Source organism: Crinia signifera, chromosome 1 (assembly GCF_055691185.1).
Source record: "Crinia signifera chromosome 1, ASM5569118v1, whole genome shotgun sequence".
NCBI lineage: Eukaryota > Metazoa > Chordata > Amphibia > Anura > Myobatrachidae > Crinia > Crinia signifera.
The window spans coordinates 28,922,639-28,948,806 of record NC_139217.1 but is presented as its reverse complement, the minus strand read 5'-3'; the positions used below and the strand labels follow the sequence as shown (position 1 = coordinate 28,948,806).

The window sequence follows — 26,168 nt, the reverse complement described above, 5'->3', positions numbered from 1 at the left end:
AAATCCAGCAGTCGGTCAACGTGAATGTCAGTAGTGGCTTGTAAGGAGTAGTTAATGATTATGGGTGATATTACGCCGTTCATAGTACGGGTATAATGGTCAAGCTTACCTTGACCATCTGCCGTTCCCCCTGGAAACAAATAAAACAAAATAAAGACAGATTATCAGGTTTGTCACCCAATACTAGCACCAGAAGCCTATTGCTGGGACTAGTACACAATACAGACATCATTCTCTGATGCTGGCATACAATACAGAGATAACTGGCTGATGGATGGTTACACAGTGCCCTCTGGTGGTAAGGAAATCATACCTTGTCCACTGCATAGTGGTGAGTACATAATACAGATCCCACTGTATTAAGCGGTTCAGACAGTAGGGGGCAGTAATAGGTTGCAGATGTCAGCAAGTTAATATGGCGGGGAGATACCAGTGACATTACCAAGAGGCCTAAGCAGCAAGGGATCTAGTTAATAAGCCTTGGTGAGAGGTAAAGTACCAGCCTAATACCAGTTTTAGGTTAACTGGTGCCATATTCATTTGTTAAAGCATGCACCAATTATATTGTAACCTGTGGCACTACAAGTACCAGCATGATTGTACTTTGAACATTAATTAAGGTATCCACAATTTAACAAAAATATATTCTCCACAAATTAAAACTAAATTTTTTATTTACATTACACACCACATTTACCATGATTACCCCAACAATAAATTAATTGAATAAATTATTATATTATATTTGGGAGGCCGGTTTCAGAACAGCTGGAGAGACTAAGGTAAGCCGGGCAAGAGGAGACTCACTGGGCAGTATTCAATGAGAAAGTTCTCCGTGCATGGAGAGCGTTTTATTTCGCTCTCCATGCACTCTCCGTGTTTTTGCGGAGATTCTCCATGTTTGGAGATTCTCCGTCACGGCACTTTATCCACTATTCAATGAGGCTGATGCTCGCCGCCACTCGCGGCGAGTCTTAACCCCTGCAGCGGACGAGCGTCTGCGGCAGGGAGCTGGGGGACGGAAGCAGCCAGAGAGATTAAAGTCTCCCTGGCTGCTCCAGAGGAATGTGGAGGGGAGGGGGGCTCCCCAGGACCCAGGCAGCACAGGCTGCCCCCCCCTATAGCCAGCGGGGGACCCAGTATTCACTGCACCCGATCGTGCATATTAACGATCGGGTGCAGTGAATATATGAATATGTAATGAGCGGCTCGAGCGCTCCGGCCCCCTGCTGGCTGCACTGTGTAAAAAAAAAAAAAAAAAAAAATATATATATATTTTTTTTAAATTAAATATATATTCATGTGCTATAAGCACATGAATAAAAACAACATGCCCCTTCACAGAAAAAAAAACCTGATTTTTTTTACACCAAAATTAAAAAAAAAAAACCTTTTAGTTTAAAAGTTCACATTCCAGCTCCCCATCAAAAGATGGAGAATTGCTACACGGAGAGACACGGAGAAAATCACTTAGAAAGACGGCGAATATTTCACATTGAATAGGGTGGTTCACTTTTGGAGAGCAAAATGCTCCGTCCAAGGCGAAAAAAGCAAAAATTCTCCATAAAACACTGAGAGTTTTCTCATTGAATACTGCCCACTGAGTGAACGGTGGAGACTGGGGAAGGGAACACCATGTGCAGATATATAAATAAGACTCCGCTGTGATGACAACGGAGGACTGGCGCAGACCCCAATAATTACAGAGATCATTCTGGTGTTGCTAGGGGTTTTGTACAGTAACTGAGCAGCTTCCACAAGAGAAGAGAAGCCTGACCGGTCAATTAAGCCGGGGATATTCTTCGCATGAAGGAGTTGTCAGGCCGCAGCGCAGTGGGAGGGAGACGCGTCCGCTCTGGAATCCATTAAAGCCCTCATTTAAAAGAATATTATTCACATCAGCTAATAACTTATGCCGGGCCTGTCAGGGTAAGGCGTTTCTATCTGATTGCAAGCCTACAGTCTATGCACTGACAGACCGGAACCATAACAAGGTAAAATTTCGGGACTTCGGACCTGTGATTCAGCTTTATTAGCAAGACAAAAAAAAAAAGCACACAACTGGGCAGAACCATGCAGCACTGCAAGGGGGTAGATGCAACAGGTGCCGAGAGAGTTAAGATTTGGGTGCGATGTGTTCAAACTGAAATCTATACTGTAGTGTCAAAATGGGAGTGGTATAGGGGTCCGACAGTCAGGATCCCGACAGTCATTAGCCCGACGTCGGGATCCCGACTGGCCGGACCCAGACAGCATGGCGAGTGCAACAAAGCCCCTTGCGGGCACGGTGGGCGAGCCACCTATTGTATTCTCCCTCTATGGGGGTCGTGGACCCCCGCGAGGGAAAATAGCCGACGGCCGTTGGGAACCCGGCTGTCGGTGTTTTGATAGTCGGGATCCCGACGTCGGGTGAATGCCTGTCGGGGTCCCGACTGTCGGGACCGCGTCCGGCACCCGTCAAAATAAAGTGTACAAATAAAGTTGTCCAACATCTATGGGCTACATGTAAAAGCAGCCAGTATTTACCCTGCACAGAAACAACGGTTTATTCCAGGCACAGAATCTGGCCCTTGGTTTTGAACAAATGGGGCACCCCCCTAATGATTCATTAGAATGTTTTAATTACCTTTATTTGGATAAAAAGGATATGTCACTGTTTGCATAGTTTTACCCAAAATGCAGATAAATGGGTTAATTGATATGGGAGAGATAAATAGGGTTATGGTTTGTCCACACGGGCCCGTATCGGCGGCCGCCAGTATCCATCGGGGGGCAGGAATCGGTTGGCAGGGAGGGAGGGTGGGACGGCGCGTCGAGATAGTAGAAACAGATTGTGCTACCCAGTCTATTTTTACATTCAATTCCGATGTTGGGGGGCTGTGCATCGTGATCTAATCAGGATCGGGTATGATTTGCGCTATGTGATTTTGACTTTACAATCAAAATAGATTTACTATTCAGATTAAATATCTGATAAGAGGCGATAAGTGAAATTAACGGGCAACATGCTCCAAAAACTCACACTCTGAAACTTTATCACCTCTAATTGAATTCACCGATACATCGTATTAGCATCCCGGGCTGTGCCACCTGCTGTAGCCACTATTAAATGAAGCCCCTGCGGGTTCGTTGATTTGTCTCACCACAACGTGACCCAATGTTCTCAGCGTACCTGTAGAAGTGACCGTGTCGTCCGTTGAGACCATCATCGTGGATGTCAACTCCAGGAAATCGCCGGCGGTTGTCTTTATATCCGGCACAGGCACAACCAAGGTGCTTGTTGCCCCGGCAGGAGTAATGGTAGTGGCAGGTGCAGTGGCATTGTCGGACACCGTGTGATTACTGGTGTCCGAGTCGTTGCTTGCGGTGCTGGAGTCGGAGATGCGGTCGGTGACGTTCGATGTAGGCGCGAGGATGACCGCAGCCGTGGTGGTGAGGACAGCGGTCGGATTTGGGTCTGCGGTGTCAGAGCTGGCATTGCTGCCTGTGCTGGGCAGTGCATGGGGGATTTGATGCGTGGGACCAGATGTAATGTTCGGCGCTGCGGTGGCGGGGGCAACTGTGGAAAGAGAACACCAACAATGTGAGACATTAAAAGAGGAAAACATTGTGGTGTAGAACATGACGTAAGCTTCGTACACTATAGCAAGGGTTCTTAAACTCGGCCCTCAGGACCCCACACAGTGCATATTATACGGGTCTTCTCACAGAATGAAGTGAAATAATGACATCCACCTGTGGATCTTTAAAAATGTGTGAGTCAGTAACGAGTGCACCTGTGCTCCTGCCGGGTGACCTGGAAAACGTGCACTTCGTGGGGTCCTGAGGACCGAGTTTGCGAACCACTGCTGTAGATCACTCTCCCGATCAGGAACATTTACTAACGCTCCTACAAACACACAGCCTGATCAGCCCGATAATCGGATAGTGTGCGCCTAAATAATAAGGGCGTATCCCAAATTACAGTACGCCATTTTTAACGAGCCGTAAAATTCTAACTTGATGACGGTAGCAAAACCAAAGGCCAAGTACAATTAGTTTCCTACGAGAATGGAAATTAAATGCTGAGAAATAATTGTGTAATAAAAAGTCTATAACAGGTGAGCGGCTTTCTAGGAAAGTCTTACTTCAGCATTGTGTGAGGTAGAGGATGAGCGGCGAAACGCGTAGCGAGACTCCAAATGGGAGAGACTCGTACGGTGTTTATTATTTTGGGCCAGATGTACTAAGCGTTGGTGAGAAATAAAGTACCAAACCGTTCCCGTAATTTGTGAAACCCAGCCCGTAACATTGCAGCTAGGAGCTGGTATTTTATCACTCTACAAGGCTTAGGGGGTAATTCATATGTACTAAGGGCCGTATACATGCGCAGTGTATAGATAATCATCTGCTGTGCGTATTTACAGCCGTGCGATTAGGACTGAATTACCCCCTTAGTACACAGAGAATCAGCCAATCGGATTCTAATTACCATGCTGCAGGCAGTGTTTGAAAAATTACAATTAAGTCAATATATTGTTTTATTAAATTGGTCATTGTCTAATGATGGAACTGGGGAGTTGCAGGACATATTTGTACCTTCTATATTATATAATCTGAAATTAAATACTTCACATCTAAATTACTGTAGTGGGCTTTATTCCCATTTTCTTGTATTTCCGTAGACTGCCATTTTTTCAGTCTCTGTCCAATAATCCCATTTACCTTGTGCCAGAGTTTTGCTGACCGTATAATTCTATATAATACTAGGTCTAGGCACCGGCACTAGACTGTACACTAAGTGGACCCAATATATACTGTGCCCGCTTCTCACCTGTGGTAGTGTTGCCAGCGACCAGGCATGCCAAGGTACAGACCAACACCAGGAGCACGTGCCAAGAATCCATGTCTCTGAAACACACAGGACAGAAACAGATGAACATGGGTTGTCCAGCACTGAGCTGACAGTTATACAGTTATAATGTCCTGCACCAAGAAGAATATAATTTCTCCAGTGTATCGGGTCTAATGAAAGGGAGGGAACTCATTGTTTTACAGCACCTGTCTAAAGTGGAGGCAGCAGGAAGCCATAGTTATATAGTGGGAGGAGCAGGGTCCCCAGCAGCACAGAGTATATCAGGAGAGGAGTGATGTGTCAGTGAGGACAGGGCTGCATGTGACAGGGGCAGTGACATGATGTGAGGAGGGGAATGGAGGCAGCAGGAAGCCACAGACTGAGGGTTATATAGTGGGAGGAGCAGGGTCCCCAGCAGCACAGAGTATATCAGGAGATGAGGGATGTGTCAGTGAGGACAGGGCTGCATGTGACAGGGACAGTGACATGATGTGTGGAGGGGAATGAGGGCAGCAGGAAGTCACAGACTGGGAGTTATATAGTGGGAGGAGCAGGGTCCCCAGCAGCACAGAGTATATCAGGAGATGAGTGATGTGTCAGTGAGGACAGGGCTGCATGTGACAGGGACAGTGACATGATGTGTGGAGGGGAATGAGGGCAGCAGGAAGTCACAGACTGGGAGTTATATAGTGGGAGGAGCAGTGTCCCCAGCAGCACAGAGTATATCAGGAGATGAGTGACGTGTCAGTGAGGACAGAGCTGCATGTGACAGGGGCAGTGACATGATGCGAGGAGGGGAATGGAGGCTGCAGGAAGCTACAGACTGGGAGTTATATAGTGGGAGGAGCAGGGTCCCCAGCAGCACATCAGGAGATGAGTGATGTGTTAGTGAGGACAGGTGACCGTGCATCTTCCTCCAAACCCCATGCTAATATTTTATGCGTGGACAAACGGACTATTGTTTAAGAGTATAAAGCCCCAGTATATATGTGGGTGGGTTCTATTAAACAGCTTTGCACAGCAGTAGCTGTGCAGGATTACCAGCTTCTCCCGTGCTAAGTTCTGGGCACGCTGAATGTGTGACCCCAGGAACCCACGACCGGCCCTGAAGCCGGACTTGTCACAGATGTCTACTCGCACCGGATGAGGATACGAACAGACACCCGCTATCAGTGCTGCTTCGGCCTGGTCACATCAAACAACTGAATAGCTTTAGACTATAAACTCCCACAAACATTTGAATCTCCCCAATAAAACGATTTGTACACAGTTTAATAATTCCAGAACTAAATGTAAGCACACAATCGCCAACAAACTATTTAATACGAACAGCAATGAGGCGCCACACCAAATTCTGAAATACATTTATTTCAATGTTATTTGGAAAAATAACCTCCCATACAGAATTACTTCGCAGTGGAAGGGATCTCTGAACCACAGACTTATAAATTGCAAGCCTAACCATAAAATGCGCTGTTCAGCGTTACCCTGACATTCCACTGCAGCTCGGCTTAAGAGTGTCTCCCCTAATCTACTACTGACCGCCGAAGCTCCTCCCACTGTAGTGATCCCGGTGTCTGTGACGGAAGGAGCAGAATCATAATAATAAAACAAGAATAAAACGTTGCACAACGCCGGGCACTCTAGGAAGCTTGTGCAATGGCGGATGGCAGCATATCAGACACGGCAGAAGCACAGTAACACTATCACTGGTCACAGCAAGGGCGGGATAACAGATGGCAGATAACAGCCACTGCACAAAGTAACAGACGATGGGTGGAAAGGGAAGTTGGATACCACAAGACCACCACGGAGGCAGCACACTATGGGAGGAAATGTGTAAATGTATTGCTTACATATTTGTCATCTGTTTTTTTCATTCGGTAAGCATTTGGACACCGTTGGACCGAATTGGACGAAACCAAGGCAAGGTGGAATGATTGAGTCCAAATTAGGTTCACGGTCACTAAGACCCCCAATCCTGACCCTGTGGGGGTCCTGGGGGCCCAAAAAGGGGTCTGGCCAATACACAAAGTGAGTCAGGGAAGCAAGATATGGAAGAGTTGCATAATAGAGGGGGGGTCGACCACAGACCATGGTCCGCTGGATGGATTTGGAGGAGAACCTCAGAGAGGGGAGGCAGATGGTCTGGGATGACTATAGGAGTGACCAGGACCTCTGCCCCATGTCAAGTTGTGTAAGCCAGGCAGGCCTTTGACCCGAGGAGCATGTTCTGAACCCGAGCAACGCTGGGTACCTCAACTATTCCTTTATAAATAGGAATCCCAATATATAGGGTAATGCCATGCCACACAGCAAGGGACCCCAACTCTGACCATGCCACACAGCAAGGGACCCCGATTTATACCATCCCACACACAGCAATGGCCTACGAATCAAACCATGCCATACATCAAGGGCACCCAATTCATACCATACAGCAAAGGCCCCGATTCACACAGTGCTACAAAGCAAGGGTCCCGATTCACGCATGCCACACAGCAAGTTCCCAGCAAGAATATATATATATATATATATATATATATATATAAAAAAAATTATATATATATATATATATATATATATATATATATATATATATATATATATATATATATATATATATATATATATATATATATATATATATATATATATATATATTTTTTTTTTTATTTTTATAAAAGCAGACAAAGTATACACCATATAAGTACAATGCTTCCAGAGTATACACTGGTTAATGGAGATGCCATTTTGAAGAAGTCCATGAATTGGGTACAGGTGACCAGTGGTCTGCAGAATCGGTTACAACACTGCAGCCCGGAGGAAGTCAACGTTGACCTCTCAGCAGCCCGAGTGTTCTTTAATCCCCACTTAAATGTCTTTGTGTTGCCTGCCCACGATTTGCTCACCCCTAGGCCACAGAGAAATGGTTCTAGCCTCCCACAGTCACGCTGAATGGAGACATAATTCCCACAATCACCAGCCATTATGTTAATATCCACTTTGGCTTCTCCTCAGATGATTACTAAGCGGTACCCAGAACGAAGCGGGAAAGGGGGGGGGGCAATGGACCCTTCAACAAATTGCAGCCCTCCGGATAACACATGAGGGTTTTACATATGAATGTGAGATATTATGGCGGACGGGGAACCGAAAGAAGGATTCTTCAGTATGAATAGCGCAAAAGGACAATTTATTGAAAACCGTTTAATTTGCATAAATTAAGGGTTGTTTTTTTGTTTTGTTTTTTAAATAAGACTCACATCCCCTGCTTGGAGGAGGGGAAAAAAGCAACAATGTATCACAGTCCCATTACTGCAGAGATTAATGACATTGCTGCTGGGAACCATAAATTGTGATCTACTGTAAAGCGGATTTAAATACACCTCAAAAATGCTAATTCTCCCTTTAAAAACACAAAGTAGTGTAATTTATTCATGAGTGTGAATGGGATTCGTCTGTAAGGTATACGGATATATAATTTTACTGTCTGTTCCTCAGTGTCGGTCACACTGAGGTATATCCTATTAGGCCGCGCTTTACGGAGATCAATGGAAACCGTATGGGGAAGCGGATTCCCTGGGTCACTATGGGAACGGAGCCGCCGGTACACAGGCCAGATCAGCTTCCAGCAGTTCCAAGACTGCTACATAAATCACAGAAGCCGATTGGCTGACAGGGGGATGAGCACAAAGAAGCCTCCTCCCTACGAAGGACAACAGCCACTGTAAGTCGTAATCCTAACTGTCAGGCATTTGAACAGTCAGGATTCCAACTGTCAGTCCATCCCGGCACCAGTTCCACAGGTCTAGTCATTCCCATTCTCTGCACCTCAGCGCTGGACACACTGTCAGTGTGTGGGTATGGATCACTGGGTGTCCAACCTGTGACCCTCCAGCTGTTGTGAAACTACACATCCCAGCATGCCTTGCCAAAGTTTCAGCATTCCCTTCTAGCAAAAACTGTGTCAAAGCATGCTGGGATGTGTAGTTTCACAACAGCTGGAACGCCGCAGGTTGGACATGGCTGCTTTAGACCATATCGGTCATATGGGATCAACCAATTATAGAGCGACATAACTAAGATCTAACATCGGGAAGCCCGTCCTACAGCTTCAGACAGACCAACAGAAGGACATTACTGGTCCAGGGGCCACTACTCGTCTGGATGTCCGGTCATTAGGTTAACAGTGGCTAGGTGGTCAGTTAAAAGGTCAACAGTGTCCATGTCGACCTATATAAAAACGACAAGACACCGAAAATACATGAAAAACAAATTTTGACCTTTTCCTTTTTAATTATGTTGACCTTTTGACCATTCAACCTTTTTTATGCGTCAAACTAATAATCTATTACCCCTGTCCGGGGCTGGTACCACAGGGCACCTCTGTTCCCAGATCAGCACTTCGCTATCCTGTACAATGAAATGCTGCCGTTTGGTTGCTATGGGAAACTCCTCCACTTTATTCCCCCCCCCCCCTCTTTATTACAATCAAAAGGAGAAGCAGCGCTTTTATCATAATAATTGGGCTATTCCCACATGAGCGTGTAGAGAAACAGGAGCATCACCACGTACAGTACAGGAAGCAACGCTATGCAGTGGGCGTCCAATATCCTGTTACCACGGCAACCCCTTGTCATAGGTAAACCAGACACATATTGTATGTATTTGAAAGCATTTGGAGCTGTAAGGTTTCTCCCCTTCACCCAGCACGGAGGCTGCTGCGCTACCCCTGGCGATGATCTCCCTGCGTCCTTACCCGAATGTAAATACAGCCACAGCGGCAGCAAGTGACCCGTGAACAGCGCAGCAAATAGAGGGCACAGGCAGCAGCTAGAAGCATTGGAGCGGAAAATAAAGAGAGGTGGTGGTGGGGGGCTCATTACCGTAAACGTGTGACGCGGTTGTACGGTCTCAGAATTATTAAGCAACCAGATACACAGCATCAGTGCACAATGCCTACAGCACAGTCACAGTGTGTTGGAATGACAAAACTATTAGTACACAGGTAAAGGCCACTGACTAGCAACAGGCCACGGCCAGAGCAGCCAGCGGGCAAGCCCAGCCGGCAGTCAGAGGCCAAGGGGTCTATTCAATTAGAGTCGGAAACTGCAGTTTGTCGGAAAACGGCTATTTAACCACCTATTCAACTCCCAGTCGGATTTGGTCGCACAATTGAACAGGAATGGATCTTACTTTATTTGAATAGACCCCTTAAGCCATTCAGCGGGCATGTCCAGCACCTCCACCTGCTGGGTGGGTATAAGGAGCAATTCGATACCATGCTGACAGCTTGTGCGCGCTAGGAGCCGCTGCCAAGGTGGGCTTGTGGTCTTTTAATGCCAGGGCTGATTTTTGGTCCCAGTCTGGTAATTGGGGGGGGGGGGGGGTGACCACTTTACCCTCGACAATTTTCTCTGCTGCGAAGCATCCATGTTGAAGACCATGGTTCTCAAACGCTCTTGGTCTCTCTTCTGTTTGTCCATTCTTAATAACAGGCAGCCACCAGCACTGGTTTGCCCATCACATTGTCCATTAATAACGTGATTAGGTACTGGACCACCAACCTGTGCCACCACGGCAAGCATCCCGTGGCACCCAGTTTGTGAATGATAGGTCTGATTGATTACTAGAGCAAGTTCTTCCACAAAACAGAGTTCCCAGGAACATGCTGTAACACAGCCTTAGAACAATACATGATTTTTTTCCACGTTGTCCAAACATCACTTTACCTGAGAACACAATGTATCACTGTCTTTCCTCTGCAGAGTCTGTTTCTATTGGCAGGAAAGGGAGACAGCTTACGCGCTGGCACTGGTGAGATACGCGTCACTGCATTGCGTCACTGCAATTCCCAGTGCAGATAGCGATAGATGTGGACAACTCACTAATCCACACCCTGTCCACATCTATCGCTAAGCCACACCCCGTCCACCTCTATCGCTAAGCCACACCCCGTCCACCTCTATCGCTAAGCCACACCCTGTCCACATCTATCGCTAAGCCACACCCCGTCCACATCTATCGCTAAGCCACACCCCGTCCACATCTATCGCTAAGCCACACCCCGTCCACATCTATCGCTAAGCCACACCCTGTCCACATCTATCGCTAAGCCACACCCCGTCCACATCTATCGCTAAGCCACACCCCGTCCACATCTATCGCTAAGCCACACCCCGTCCACATCTATCGCTAAGCCACACCCCGTCCACATCTATCGTTAAGCCACACCCCGTCCACATCTATCGCTAAGCCACACCCTGTCCACATCTATCGCTAAGCCACACCCCGTCCACATCTATCGCTAAGCCACACCCCGTCCACATCTATCGCTAAGCCACACCCCGTCCACATCTATCGCTAAGCCACACCCCGTCCACATCTATCGCTAAGCCACACCCCGTCCACATCTATCGCTAAGCCACACCCCGTCCACATCTATCGCTAAGCCACACCCTGTCCACCTCTATCGCTAAGCCACACCCCGTCCACATCTATCGCTAAGCCACACCCTGTCCACATCTATCGCTAAGCCACACCCTGTCCACCTCTATCGCTAAGCCACACCCTGTCCACCTCTATCGCTAAGCCACACCCTGTCCACCTCTATCGCTAAGCCACACCCTGTCCACATCTATCGCTAAGCCACACCCTGTCCACATCTATCACGCCCTAGAAACATCCCGTGCAGTGTGGTCTGGGCAGGCTTTGCAGCACAGTCCTGAATTACTAAAGCAACTGCATTTTCTACTCAATCTCGTAAACCAGGGGGTGGAAAACATGGGTTGGGATGATTTGGTCTACAGCATGATAGTCGACAGTCATCAGGTCGACACCATTAGGCCGACGTGGGAAAAGGTAGACATGGGTCTAGGTCAACATGGGAAAAGGTCATTAGTTCGACAACGTCTAGGTCGACAGGGCAACATAGGGTTTTTCACTATTTTTTTTACCTGAATGTCAACAGTCGACATGGACACAGTTTAAAGTGCACCGCTGCGCTCGCTATGCCCATGTCAACCTTTTCACTGTCGACCTAGACACTGTCGAACTAACGGCCTTTCGGCCTAGAACCAACTCCTATACCACGGCCCAATCCAGACATCTGTACCAATCTGTCCGACTCAGAACCAGCACCCTTAAATCTGTATGTACGATATGAATCCCCCCCCCCCCCCCCCCCCCCGGCTTACCTGTAAATAAGTTTTGGCATTTGGACTTTGTAAGTTTTTGTACATTTTGCACCATTTTGTTTGTTTTTTTGGTCCAAATCGACAAAAAAAAATCTATGATCTAGAACACAAACACACAATCACAAACTAACCTGGCATTTAATAATAATAATAATAATAAAAAATAATACTTAGGAGTCATCTCCCGAGGGAATAATGGGATTTTCTCTGTAATTTTCCTTTGTGACCCTTTAATATCAGGGAAGACCTCTTGCACTAATGCCCCTTTGATCCCAACAAGGAACAAGAGAAATAAGACGCGATTAAGTCTCTGTAATAATGAAAAATTATTCATATTGACACAAAGACCGGACTATCGTCTCCATAATCGCCCGGTGCGATAACATCACAAATTATCTGCAGATCAAGGTCAGCTTATCAGCCCCGAATGAGGACTTGTCAGATTTAGGGAAGGGGGGGGTTTGTAAGCCTCCTAGACATCTGGGAATATGTAAAAGAAATGGTGTGTACCACCTCTATGGGTGATACTAGGCGCTGCTTGAGGTTTTCTTCAAATTCAGCTGCAGTTTTGATTAAGGATAGTCAGTCCTTATTTTATAACACAGGAAAAGCAAGAGAGAAAAACTGCTCTTTGAGGAACGATTAACCAACAGTATGATAAATGAATTATTTATTCCTAAAAAAAACATCACAATACACACTTTAAAATAACATTAAAATGACATTAAATCATTAAATGAAATCTCAGAAAAATGGTGGTGCAAAATAAAGTTGCGTTTTAGATTTAGGGAATGGAACCCCTCTTACTTCCTTAATAAGGATCTAGTTCCGATTTGGCTCCAAATAATGTGGCAGGAAGGCTTACGATTGAGCAGTAATGGTATGACACTCACGTATAACGGGGATTTAAGCTGTATGCTTGCAGCAGATGGAAATGTCCCCTTAAGAGTCTGGTGAAAGTCTCGTCCTTTGTAGGATTGCTTCAATCTGGCCCAAACAGAGGTGGAGTTTACACCTCTTTTTTGAAAAAGCTGAGACCCTCAGTGAAACGCATCAGATGCCCAGCACCCCTCTCTAATGCCCCTTTCAGACCGCACTTTGTAAACGGTATATTGCCGTTTTTTTTACCGTTTTAAAACGGTAATCTGTGCGGTCTGAAAGGTGCAGGACCACTTAACCGGTTAGAAAATACCGTTTTGGTACTCTTTACCTAGAACGGCGCCCATCGCGGTGATCGCGACATCGCGGGCAGCACATAAACGGCCGCGACGCGATGCCCGCGATCTTCCCATAGGGAACAATGTTAAAAAGTCAGATTGATCGCGATTTTGCATTCAATGCCTCAATGCCCGCGATTTTCCCATAGGAATCAATGTTAAATGGGCTACAGAGCCCAAATAGCCCCAATTAACCCTTAAATGTCCCCCAAATTTTTGTACGCCACCCCACGATCCACGCCAACCCGAAGCGTGGCGAGCGCAGCGAGCCCGCGAGGGGGCGGCGGTACGCGTCCTCCGACCTTTTCATGCCCTACTATCCACGTCGGCGTGGAGTTGAGAATAGAATAGTGTGGCGAGCGCAGCGAGCCACCGAGCCCGAAGCGTGGCGAGCCCCGCGAGGGGACGCGGATACCTTCACAGTTATACGCGTCCCCTCGCGGACTTCACAGGTGTCCGTGGCGACGCCGACACCTGTGAAGCCCGCGAAGGGACGCGTTTACCTGTGAAGGTATCCGCGTCCCCTCGCGGGGCTCGCTGCGCTCGCCACGCTTCGGGCTCGGTGGCTCGCTGCGCTCGCCACACTATTCTATTCTCAACTCCACGCCGACGTGGATAGTAGGGCATGAAAAGGTCGGAGGACGCGTACCGCCGCCGCTCGCCACGCTTCGGGTTGGCGTGGATCGTGGGGTGGCGTACAAAAATTTGGGGGACATTTAAGGGTTAATTGGGGCTATTTGGGCTCTGTAGCCCATTTAACATTGATTCCTATGGGAAAATCGCGGGCATTGAGGCATTGAATGCAAAATCGCGATCAATCTGACTTTTTAACATTGTTCCCTATGGGAAAATCGCGGTAATCGCGGGTACCCGATTTTGATGTACCCGCGATTTACCCGCGATGCCCGCGATTACCGCGATTTTTTACCCCCGACGCCCGCGATTCTGATCGCGGGCGCCGTTCTAGGTAAAGAGTACCACCGTTTTTTCTAACCGGTTAAAATGCAGGGTCCTACCCGTTTCAGAACCGGTATTTTAGGCTCAAAATTGGGTTCTGAAACGGTATTTAGGACCCAGCCAATGAGCTGGGTCCTAAATTCAGCACAGTGAATATTTAATGAGCGCTCATTAAATATTCACAGCACTGGAGCCGCCCGCGCCCCCCCGCGCGCGTGTCGACCTACCCCCGTGCAGCCGGTACCTCCGTTGTGGATCCCGGCACTGCAGTTCTGTATGGTCGGAAGCACTTATGAAAAAAAGTGTCTTTCAGAAAATGGCTGCCCCATGGGAAAACCTGTTTAAAAAAACTGTCTTTCGTATGGGGGCAGCCATTTTCCAAAAGTCACTTTTCTTTTAAGAAAAGTGACTTTTGGAAAATGGCTGCCCCCATACGAAAGACAGTTTTTTTAAACAGGTTTTCCTATGGGGCAGCCATTTTCTGAAAGACACTTTTTTTCATAAGTGCTTCCGACCATACAGAACTGCAGTGCCGGGATCCACAACGGAGGTACCGGTCGACGTCGACACGCGCGGGGGGCGTCGACACGCGCGGGGGGTGCTGCACGGAGGGGAGGGAAGGGCTGAAGGCTGCACTGGCTTTGACCCTGTATTTGGAAAGTTTCCAAAAACGGGTCTGCCAGTGTCAAAAAATCGGCACTTAAACGGTAATATACCATTTAAGAGCTGCGGTGTGAAAGGGGTTTTATCTGGCAGACACGTTTTTGGAAACGTTTTCAAATACAGGGTCAAAGCCAGTTATGCGGTCTGAAAGCAGCATAAGCCTTCCTTCAAACACTTTGTGGATTATAAAATCACCACCTTCAATTTCGGATACCTGAACCAGGACTCTATTTGTGGACTTCACCTCTGTTTGGGCCAGATTGAAGCAATCCCACAAAGGAATACGTATAGATATTTTAACATTTAATCCATGAGCAGTGTTTATGGCCCGGTACATTTCAGGCTTCTTGCTAGGTAGCCGCGGGCACAGAACGCAGAACTCCCCCAGTACTGTTTTCAGCCGCATTCGATCCGGATGCGCGCTCCCGTTTAGTGGAAAACTAACGGGAAAAATAGAAAGAAAATGCAGGAAAGACTATTATAGTACAGACACAAGAAAAACTTATTATAGTACATCTGTACTATCAACTCAAAATCAAATGCGATTTGCTTGCCGCGCGATTCAATCCCGATCGAATCGCAAGGCAATCGTACCGTGGGTACACAGCATAATTTAGTGTTCTCACATTACAGGACCCCTCCATTTCAGTGCATTGGCAGCCATTTAAAAAAACACTGATACCACCTCACAATCAGACTAAAAGGCAAACTCCTAGAAACACAGAATGTGACGGCAGATAAGAACCACTTGGCCCATCTAGTCTGCCCCTTTTTTAAACATGTTACCTCAAACCATATTTGATCCTTATTTTTTTGTAAGGATATCAATACGCCTATACCAAGCATGTTTACATTTTTAAAACATGCTTGGGATAGGCCATCATTACAGTCCAGGTTTTGAGAATATTCATGCTTGACTACAGGTGACGTTTTATTACCTCAGTCATTTTGATTTAACCATTTGGACTCAACCATAGATATCCTTAAAACCGGTCGTGTAATGGCAGAAAAATTCTGCTATACGCTAATGAATATTGTTTAGTGTATACACAGCCTTATCAGATCAATACCGGTTGCAGGGTAACAAAGCCCCCCACCTCTCGGAAACTGGGCATGGCACCGGTCAGTGTTACGGCCCTGAGGCCATAAAATGGCTGCCTTATCGGTATGCAAGGCAACAGGTACACTTTAATGAGAGCTCTGTGCGGACACTTTTTTTTTTTTGCGTTTCTAAAACAAAGGCTTATTATTCAACCTCAATGTCCTTGATAAGGGGTGAGAACCCAGCCAGACTAACCTTAATAAACTTCAAGTACAAGATATTTAGTCTAATGACACATAATTGCCATTAGAAATTCTCATCAGGTAAAAAAGGAAGAACAATTTTCCAGGAAACCTGAAGCCCTAGTTTTTCTTGAGGAGAAATTCCTCCACTAGCACAAAATGTCTGCCGGTTGGCGCAAAAATACGCGCTAGTCTGCAACTTCGGTGTAATGAGTGTTGGTAAATATTGTGACGATGCGAAGAGGATAAAAGCATAAAATAAATAATCTCTAGTGAATAGTTTCCAAGCATTGCAGTATATTGCATGCTTCACGGATTCCAGAGCCTCTGATTAAGACGGACTAGCAGGGATACTCAGAGTGAGCGGTATAAGCCAGGCGTACCGACCCTATCGTGTTATTATGCGGATATTTCCACAGCAGAAGATCAGCTTTGACAGATCGGCTTATACTTACAAGCTAAAAAAGAAAAAAAAATTAAATTAATTTCCACAATCGGATCACAGTCGGAGTTGGGTTTATCGCAGGCGCTCAGCAGATAAATTGAAAAATGCCTTTTTATTTCTGAGCGTAATGGTCGTACACAGGTTTCCACGCAAACCAAACATCAGGGACAGGTTTGTGCATCTTTAACGCCCTGTATGTCATTAAGAATACTTCTATTTTACAGATTTCAGAGCATGAGGCCCCGGATATAGGGTGCCTTTGTTTCTGTCCAGGACTGAGGCAAGAAAAACACAGATCGTTGTCATGTCAGGAGCTCTCTGTTTTACGGATGGAGCCAAACGGCTGCGTAGGCCCGGTTACCATGGCGACTCACAAAGCTGGACGTGAAACAAACCTCACAAAGCCTCAGAGCGGCAAATTAACCTGCAGGAAAGAGATAGAAAACACAGTAAAACCATTTTAACCCCTCTGCCGCCACACAGTTACCACAGTGTTGGGAGAGCGGATAAGTGAATCCGCTACGTGACACACCTGTTCATTTGTAAACAGGAAATGCCGCACCGTGGGGTCTAAGTTTCACCGCAAGTCCACCCTGCATATATTATGCATCCTAGGTATTTCAATACAGCCAATGGCTACCATTATAGTAAAACATTCCTCAATTGCTATAGGAAGCTGCCATATTGCCCAGACTTCGGTCAAGCCAAAATGAAAAAGACGACTACAGGAAGAAGCCATTTTAATGTGGTTTATTTGGTCACGCAATTTGGAGATGAATTACCAGTTACCAAAATGCCGCATTTAATAACACAACATTTCCAGACAAAAGAACATTTGCTGAGGTATTTTATATTCCGGAATTAAGTTGGCAGCAATAGGAGGCTATTAAAAGCTTTACAAAAACCATTGCTATGTACTCCTTCGCTGTTGGTGGCAGAGATGATGACAGAAAGCCGACTCATGGTCCTATAGACCGGCATTGTGTTTATTAATGACATTACAGCCGCTAAAGGTAGCAAACGTCAGGCAAAAAAATGGTCAAGGCTCAAAATCGTTGAGAAAACCATGACCGTGGTGGAGGGAGTTTCTCCCCACTGTAAATTTCCAAACAGGCAAACACATCGGCTGATTGACTGAATCAACCCATTGGCCACCATTTTGTTTGGCCTGATCACGTTTGATTAATTGACCCATACAGGCAAACTCTGACTGAAAACTCCATTTTGTGAGGAATATCTGACATTATACTCTGCCTCAGAAGATTACTTAATAGCATTCCTGAGGTGCCACCGCACACAACACCAGCATGCACGCCATTAATGGATAATATAGTAAATACGGTGAAATAAAAATGTATTCTACGAAAGAGGCCCCATTGTACAAGGAGGAGTAAATCCTTCCAGGAGTTAACGTGACCCAATTGTTGTAGAACAACAGAGACCTCGCACAGAATTATTCTAATTAAAAGCACGGGTAAGGATAATTAGAGGAAAGCCACAGAGGCTTAGCGGAAAATAGGACGTTGTAAGAAATAAATGGGATTTTTTTTTCAGACATTTCAAGCAAGTGAGGGGAAGAATATCCCAACAGCCTACTTATATGCCTCATGCCTCATTATTAATTGTCCCAGTCACACAGACATCGGTTGGCACGCGTTCTTAGAAGTATCGGTGAGAAAACAAAATGGCTGTCTACTCCACAACTATTGCACGTTTTATTAACCGCTTTCAGTTTCTAAAAGGCAAAAGAGTCCCTGACTTATACAATAATCGGAACACATACAATCTCGTCTTCTCAGGGGTCACTGGGAATGAAGCTAAAAAAACACATCTGATACCAGGTTAGACGGATCAAACACTTAAATATCATGATTTAAGGAGATAGAACTGGGATGAGAGCAACAGAGAACATTGATAACTAATTGTGGTCTAGGCCTCAGCAGTTTCAGGACTACAGGTCCCAGCATAGACAGAGGAGAATGGTTTACTTGTAGTTCCACATCTTGTAGAAAGCTGCAGCTTCAAAAGGCAAATAAGGATCTGATTGGTTGCTATTGGCTATTGCTATTACCAGTTTTTCGGCAAAGTTTACTGATCACTAGGTTTCACCAATGTCTCCCTATTACAGTGACGGTTAACCTTGACACTTCAGCTGTTGTTGAACTGCACATCCCAGCATGCCCTGCTACAGTTTTACTATTTGGCCATGCTAAAACTGACACAAGGCATCCTGGGATGTGTAGTTCAACAACAGCTGGAGTGTCAAGGTTAGCCATCACTGCATTATTATGTACTTTATATGTCCTCACAGTAACACTTTGTATAGAGCATTTGGTCTTATTGTAGGACAGGGGGCGGCCCATATGCGGCCTTTCAGCTGCTGTAGAACTACACATCCCAGCATGCCCTGCCACAGTTTTACTATAGATCTACGCGATAACTGTTGCAGGATGTTTAGTTAAATGACAGCTGTGTTCATCCTAGCACCCTGCAGCTTCTCCCTGCCTGGGGTGCTGCACTCTGCTGTGGTGAGTCTAGACTGTGTGTGTGTGTCACAGCTGACGGGGAAAATTCAAATATGCACGCCAGCCGCAGGCCGACACATCAAGTGTCCGATCAGTAAGGGTGGAGGCTTGCCCAGGATCAGCCGCTCTGCAGGCATGACATCGGGTACGCCTTGTTGTTCTAAAGTGCTTTAGAACGCGCTACAGAACACAACCGCTTGCAGAAAGGGATGTCTGTGTGCAATATACAGTATTGTGAGGAATTATTAAGTAAGGCATAAAGGAGTATAGATCATGGAATTACTAACCCAGGTGCACAGGAATATTGCTGCATTGGTCATATAATGTCTAGCCTTTACCACCACTGATGGGAGGCTATTACACGTCTCCACTACCCTTTCTGTGAAGTATCATTACATTTCCACGACACTTCCTGCGCTCATCCCGGCAGATAAAACACCAATTACAAAACACATATCCACGCAGAGGGGCAGAGGCTGAAAATGTAGTGTTCCCTCTAAGCTTCTTTTGCAGGGTGCCGCACCCAGCCAGCTTTTAAAACCTCAAAATGCACCCTGCCCTTTTTGTGTGTGGTACTGTGCACACTGCATCGGTGTGTGCCATCATGTGTAATGGGTATTACAGTGTGTGCCATCATGTGTAATGAGTATTACAGTGTGTGCCATCATGTGTAATGGGTATTACAGTGTGTGCCATCATGTGTAATGGGTATTACAGTGTGTGCCATCATGTGTAATGGGTATTACAGTGTGTGCCATCATGTGTAATGGGGATTACAGTGTATGGTATAATGTGTAATTGTCATTACGACAGGATACATAATGGGCATAGCAGAGTATGAAAATGTCTAATGGGCGTAATCCTAGTGCAGTGTGCAATTTTTTATATATATTTTTTTTGTTTGTAATGTAAATTTCTAATATAAAATGTGCCCTCCCGAAAAAAAGGTGCCCTGCCTGGTGGTCAGCACCCTGCCCTACATAAATCCTAGAGTGAATTCTAAAAATGCAAATCAGAAAGAGCCAGGGCGGAACTGGGAACAGCGTCAATGAACCAGATGGGGACTAGCAGGGCTCGGACACACTCCAGCAAGCCCATGTAACCTCAGGGGAGCGGAGAACATTCATCTGTTCTAGTCTCTGCTTATCGGACTGAAACAACGGAAGAGAGATGATCACCAAACACAGATACAGAAAGCGTATAGCTACAACGATACAGTATCCCACACATGCCGGATATTCAGCCAGTGGTAACCAATTTACTCTTTTACCGCGGTCGTTAGAACTATTGAATTAAACATGCATATTAGGTGGGAATTATTTTTTTTTAACCACTTTTAAAACCCGTGCAAGCTGTAAGCGTAACCGCTGCGCAAACCCGTGCAAGCTGTAAGCGTAACCGCGGCGCAAACCCGTGCAAGCTGTAAGTGTAACCGCGGCGCAAACCCGTGCAAGCTGCAAGCGTAACCGCGGCGCAAACCCGTGCAAGCTGCAAGCGTAACCGCGGCGCAAACCCGTGCAAGCTGCAAGCGTAACCGCGGCGCAAACCCGTGCAAGCTGCAAGCGAAACCGCGGCGCAAACCCGTGCAAGCTGCAAGCGAAACCGCGGCGCAAACCCGTGCAAGCTGCAAGCGTAACTGCAGGGAAAAGTCTATGGCGGACACAGTGGGGATATTTGGCATGATTTGAGGTTTGGGGTGTGTGACCACAATTGTAGCTGTGGACTAACAGACAGTAAGGAGGGCCCTTCTCTAAGGCTTACCATCTATAGAGAAGTCGGGATTTCATACATGAGGATCAGTGCTACATACTACACATTGGTATATGGGCTGGCCGTATGGCCTCACAGAATGTTGGCCAGGTGTCGGAGCGTAGGAAAAAAGAACACATGTACGTTTTGTGTGAGCTGTGTACATTGAGGGAAAATGGGTAGAACAGCTTATAGAGGTTACATGTGTGGTTAATACTTGCACTGCTTCCCGGCTTACATCATTGTAAACCGAGGTAAAACCTGCCAGCAGGCCTCATTACAATCAGTTATATGTGAGAACCCGGAGGGAAATGTCCTGGAGTCACATTTCACTCTCCAAAAACACACATTCCAGTCATGCTTAAAATATGTGCCTGAAAGACAAAAGTTTGGGCGCTGTATTAAGTGCAGGCCGTACAATGGTTACAAGATGACTACAAGCATAGGGGCTTCAGAAAACCATTGTGAAGCTCACACTACTGCCCCCTACTGGCGCAATGCTTGTAGCAGTACCAAACTACAAAATGATCGGGCGTATTAATCACTAGGTGTACGATCAGGTAAAACCTCTTCACTGGTGTTTATGTCAGCTCTGTGGAGGAGAAGGATACAGTGCCTCAGTGATGTTACTAGCATAGATCAGAGATCTGAATATTGAGTAAGCTCGGACAATGCCGCGACCACTGCGTGCGGAGTCACAACTACATTTTAGTCATGTTCACATAACACATACGCCGACACACACTAGACCTAGAACCACAGTGCAGATGAAAATGCCTCATCCAAGATAACAAGCTGCAACCTGTATAGTCACAGATCCGTACTGAAATACAAGTCATTTACTGAACAACAGATTAAACAAACACTAAATTATGTTCCACAGAGACACATTCTCCATACTGTAATTAGTACAATGAGCGATGTACCAGGCCTTGGATGGAGATAAGAGGGTGGACATAAAGTAGCTCCTAACTGCCATGTTACCGGCTGTTTTCAGAGGTTTGGTCTCGTAACACAAATGCACCAAGCTCCAGATGCAATACGTTCGAGAGCTTGGATATGGCAGGTAATGCCACATTTAGATGGTGTAACCCTATAGAAAGCCCAAGAGCTTATTTTAACGCATTGCACCTTGGAGAGGGATCCCATCTGATCCCCGACAGCACCTCCTGCGGTGGGTGTGTGTGATTTGATGTGTGTCCAGGCAGACTCCCAGATACTAAACACCAAAGTCCCCACACCGTAAAGGACAGCGCCCATCAGGAGACATGTCCTCTGCTGAAATATTCATGCTCAAAAGTTCGGCATTAATAAACACAGAAATAAAAAGTGGAGAAGAAAAGAAGGCAAGAGCGGAAGAGGGAAGGGATGGCAAGAGCGGAAGAGGAAAGGGAAGGCAAGAGCGGAAGAGGAAAGGGAAGGCAAGAGCAGAAGAGGGAAGGGAAGGCAAGAGCAGAAGAGGGAAGGGAAGGCAAGAGCGGAAGAGGGAAGGGATGGCAAGAGCGGAAGAGGGAAGGGATGGCAAGAGCGGAAGAGGGAAGGGATGGCAAGAGCGGAAGAGGAAAGGGATGGCAAGAGCGGAAGAGGAAAGGGAAGGCAAGAGCAGAAGAGGGAAGGGAAGGCAAGAGCGGAAGAGGGAAGGGAAGGCAAGAGCGGAAGAGGGAAGGGAAGGCAAGAGCGGAAGAGGGAAGGGAAGGCAAGAGCGGAAGAGGGAAGGGAAGGCAAGAGCGGAAGAGAGAAGGCAACAGCAGAAGAGAGAAGGGAAGAGAAGAGCAGAAAAGAGAAGGGAAGCGAAAAGAGGGAATAGGATGGTGGAAAATAGAAAGGGAAAGGAAACCAAAGCAAATAATTGGAAGGAAGAAGAGAATAGATGGGCTGAAGGCAAGAGTAAAAGAAAGTGTGTGTGTGTGTGTGTGTGTGTGTGTGTGTGTGTGTGTGTGTGGGGCTTTGGTTGACGAGTAATAAGAATAATGTTTATATTGGTCACGACATAGAACATGCCTCCATACACATAAACATTATTGTCCTTTATGTCCTTTGACAACCATTTATTTGTACAGTGCTAGGCTGCCACATTTTTTCACATTTATATTTTTAAAGAAAAATAATATGTCCGAGTAAAAGCTGCCCACCTGTATGGGGGAGCGGGGAGGCAGCGACGCGCAGAATATCTGGTCACGTTGTGGAAGCCAGGTCGCAGGTGCCACCACGCACTACCGTATGAAATACTTAAGCAGCACTGACAGGTGCAGCAGCGTGAAAGGTGAAACAGGGCCCCAGGACTGAGCAGATGGGCTCTGACATTTACACGGAGAACAAAACTATTACATATCATGTACTTGTTATTCCCCCATCATTCAAACCAAGCCGCGACCTCAGCCTTTAGAGAAATATCTCATTATATAATGTATGGCCTGTATATCCAGGCCCAGAAGAGGATTTATACGTCTCGCTTGTATAAAGCTGATCATTTTTAGTTATTACCATCCCAATAGCTATTATAAGTGATAAACTTGGGAGGACAAGAAATTGGGGATGCCTCTGAATGACCACTGTCCGTATAGAGGGATTACCTTATCAGAAGAGCCGCGTCAGCAGTCTGTGCTCAGAGCCACCAGTTTCCATAAAGAACCATCTGTCGGGGCCACACTCTTCAAAACCTGTAACAAGAAGGAAAAGAAGTGATCTATGCTACCATCCTCAGGACACCGAAGAATATTAGACCTGGTCACACAATGCATATTAATACAAAGGAGAAACAAATGATGACATAAGTCCTTAGGGTCAATCCTAATAGCTACGAGTTCCCCAGTGGATACGGTCCGCACTTACAGTACAGATTGAGTATCCGGATATCCGTTATCCGAATTATTCCAAAAAACTTGTTTTTTGGGGGGGAATAGTTCGAATTTCTTTTCTTCTCTCTTCTTCCATCTAACTGCCCTCACTCAATATGGCCGCCAACACACAAACAGCAGCAGATTGTACCACACTATAGCAAATCACAATAATCCATCAGTGATACTGTGTCATTAAAGCTGCATAACTTGTTACGGAAGACCGTTATGAATCAAGAAACAGGGAAAATATTCTGTAACCAATAGCAACCAAGATATATAAATTAAGTTTTTCTTTTGGGCTGTTACTGTTTCCTCAGGCAGTACTGTCCAAGGTGGTGAATGTGATAGCCTGGTGCAGCGGTGGCACCACCACCACAAATAGCAACATCGGGCGGAAGAGCTTAGTCTTGGATTGGGAGACGTTTCTATTAACTGGGAATAGACGAGCAACTGCAAATTACATTACTGGAAGTCTCACTTATCGGGCGGTTCTGGCGAGAACGCCACAGAGCAGCGTATTATGTTTGAGTTGGTGTCTATAAATCTCCACTCGTCAAGGCGAGTAATGCAGAGTACACAGGTCATGGACTACCACAGTGGAGAATAGTGTCCTGGTGAGACGGATCATCCTTTACGGCATTCTCAACCACCGCACCGGTCACCAACCAAATTCTAGAGCCTGAAGGGCTCATACTAAACACTGGTGGGATCTGTAACCCCATGGGACACATTTCCTGGGTATTTTCCCAGATTCAGACAGTAAGGTCACTACTCAACTGGGGGTTGGGTTTGGAATATTCTACATCCAAAGTTGCGACAAGTCAATCCTGACTTCCTAGGTGACGATAGTCCTCATCCACAAGGTGGCCTTCGCAGCCACCAGACCGGAGCGGAGTCAGCATTAATGGCATATTCCGGTAAGATGTCAGAGAGATTTCCACCACTGAGCCGGTGCATACAGGAGGGTACAGGTGGTCCTCCCACCCGGTTATGGTGTATTTGATCCACAATGTCTAGGTCTACAGTCATATGGTCCACCACTATTGGTCTGAGGTTTTCATGGGTTTTTTGGGGTGTCTATGTCGACATAGGTCGGTATTGACACGGTTTAAATGTACCGCCATGCTTCGGGCACACTATAATATTCTCCCACCCAGTAGTGGATGGTAGGGTATGAAATGCCGCCTGTCGACACATATCGGCTCAACAATAAAAAAAACACTCATGTGAACCTTTTCCATGTCGACCAATAGTGGTGGACCGTATGACTGTCAACCTAGACACTGTAGATTGTAGATATAACGACTGTATACATCCCACCCCAGGAACCAGCGCCCCATCTCTGTCCATATGCTACAAGTGTGCGGACAGCTTACACCCCAACAAGACTGTTGTTTGCAGAGGATCAGTACATGATTAATACAAGAGGTAATAAGCCTTCAAAAGTGATGAAATGGGATAAACCACCAACCAATCAGCTCTGAACTGTCATTTTTCAAACACAGCCTGTAACATGGCAGTTAGGTGCTGATTGGTTGGTGGTTTATCACTCTCCATTCTATCTCTTTTCACACTTAGTACATCTGGCTGTAAGACAGGTGGAAATGAAAATATGTGTCAGCCTTTCTTGAGTTGACCCATTGACATGTGACCCTTGTGACCCGCTTAGCCATATGGGGTCTAGATAGCGTTAATCTTGTATACCACACCTGGACGCCGTAACAAAATAATGTCAGTTACATATGTCAGGATACTCGAATAGACGTGCAAAAATGTTATAAAACTGTATCTAGAAGACCTTCACGTCCACCAAAACATGGCAGAGAAAATTCATAATAATAATAATAATAATAATAATAATAGGTGGAATTCAATTGGTCCGGTTAACTTTATCAAATTATACCGTATTTTTTTAATAAAAACAAAAACAAACAAAAAACGCTATCGTGCAATAATACATGGGATCAGGGAAAAGCAACTGGGTTCCAAGTGTCATCGCGGCACCGAGGGCTGTTTACTGCGTATTATGTCCGAGGTCCCTAAAGCGTAGCACCAGATAAATGTCAAGTATCGGGGCTATGCAATTAGCGAATCAAAGTCCTATAGATGGGACATTTGTTTTAACCTAGTAGCCAATTTATAGATCCAAACCAGGGACAGCAGCAGATACAGCACACGCGGTCCATCTCCCATCCCAGCAATGGCTGCATGGTCTAGTGACGGTCAGAAGTCTGCCTGTCATGCAATGCTCAGCACTGGGAGTAGGGTGTGACGAGGGTTATTTTCCGGGGAAAGACGGGAGCACAGATAGATGGGTCGGGAAGTGGCAGCCAGTTATATATATATAGCCTGCAGCGTTTCTTCACAGGACAGCGGAATTCCTGCTGGGAAACCCAGGTCACCCCTGACATGACACAGGCCCCCAGCGATAGCAGGGCTTCTGCACCACGGCTGT

General features: G+C 46.2%; 1 protein-coding gene across 3 annotated transcripts in view; it reads right to left on the bottom strand.

Moving 5' to 3' along the window:
• Positions 1 to 26,168, bottom strand: part of PTPRA (protein tyrosine phosphatase receptor type A) — a 95,807-nt gene that overhangs the window by 26,860 nt on the left and 42,779 nt on the right. For 2 of the 3 annotated variants that reach the window (XM_083183109.1, XM_083183191.1), the window contains exons 2-5: positions 23,447 to 23,533; positions 4,814 to 4,890; positions 3,173 to 3,559; positions 110 to 130 (exon numbers count right to left, since the gene is read on the bottom strand). In XM_083183109.1, the coding sequence (XP_083039235.1) occupies positions 110 to 130; positions 3,173 to 3,559; positions 4,814 to 4,886 (481 nt within the window). In that variant the 5' untranslated portion in view covers positions 4,887 to 4,890; positions 23,447 to 23,533. The remainder of the gene's footprint in view (positions 1 to 109; positions 131 to 3,172; positions 3,560 to 4,813; positions 4,891 to 23,446; positions 23,534 to 26,168) is intronic. The other variant, XM_083183277.1, reaches the window with a different exon arrangement.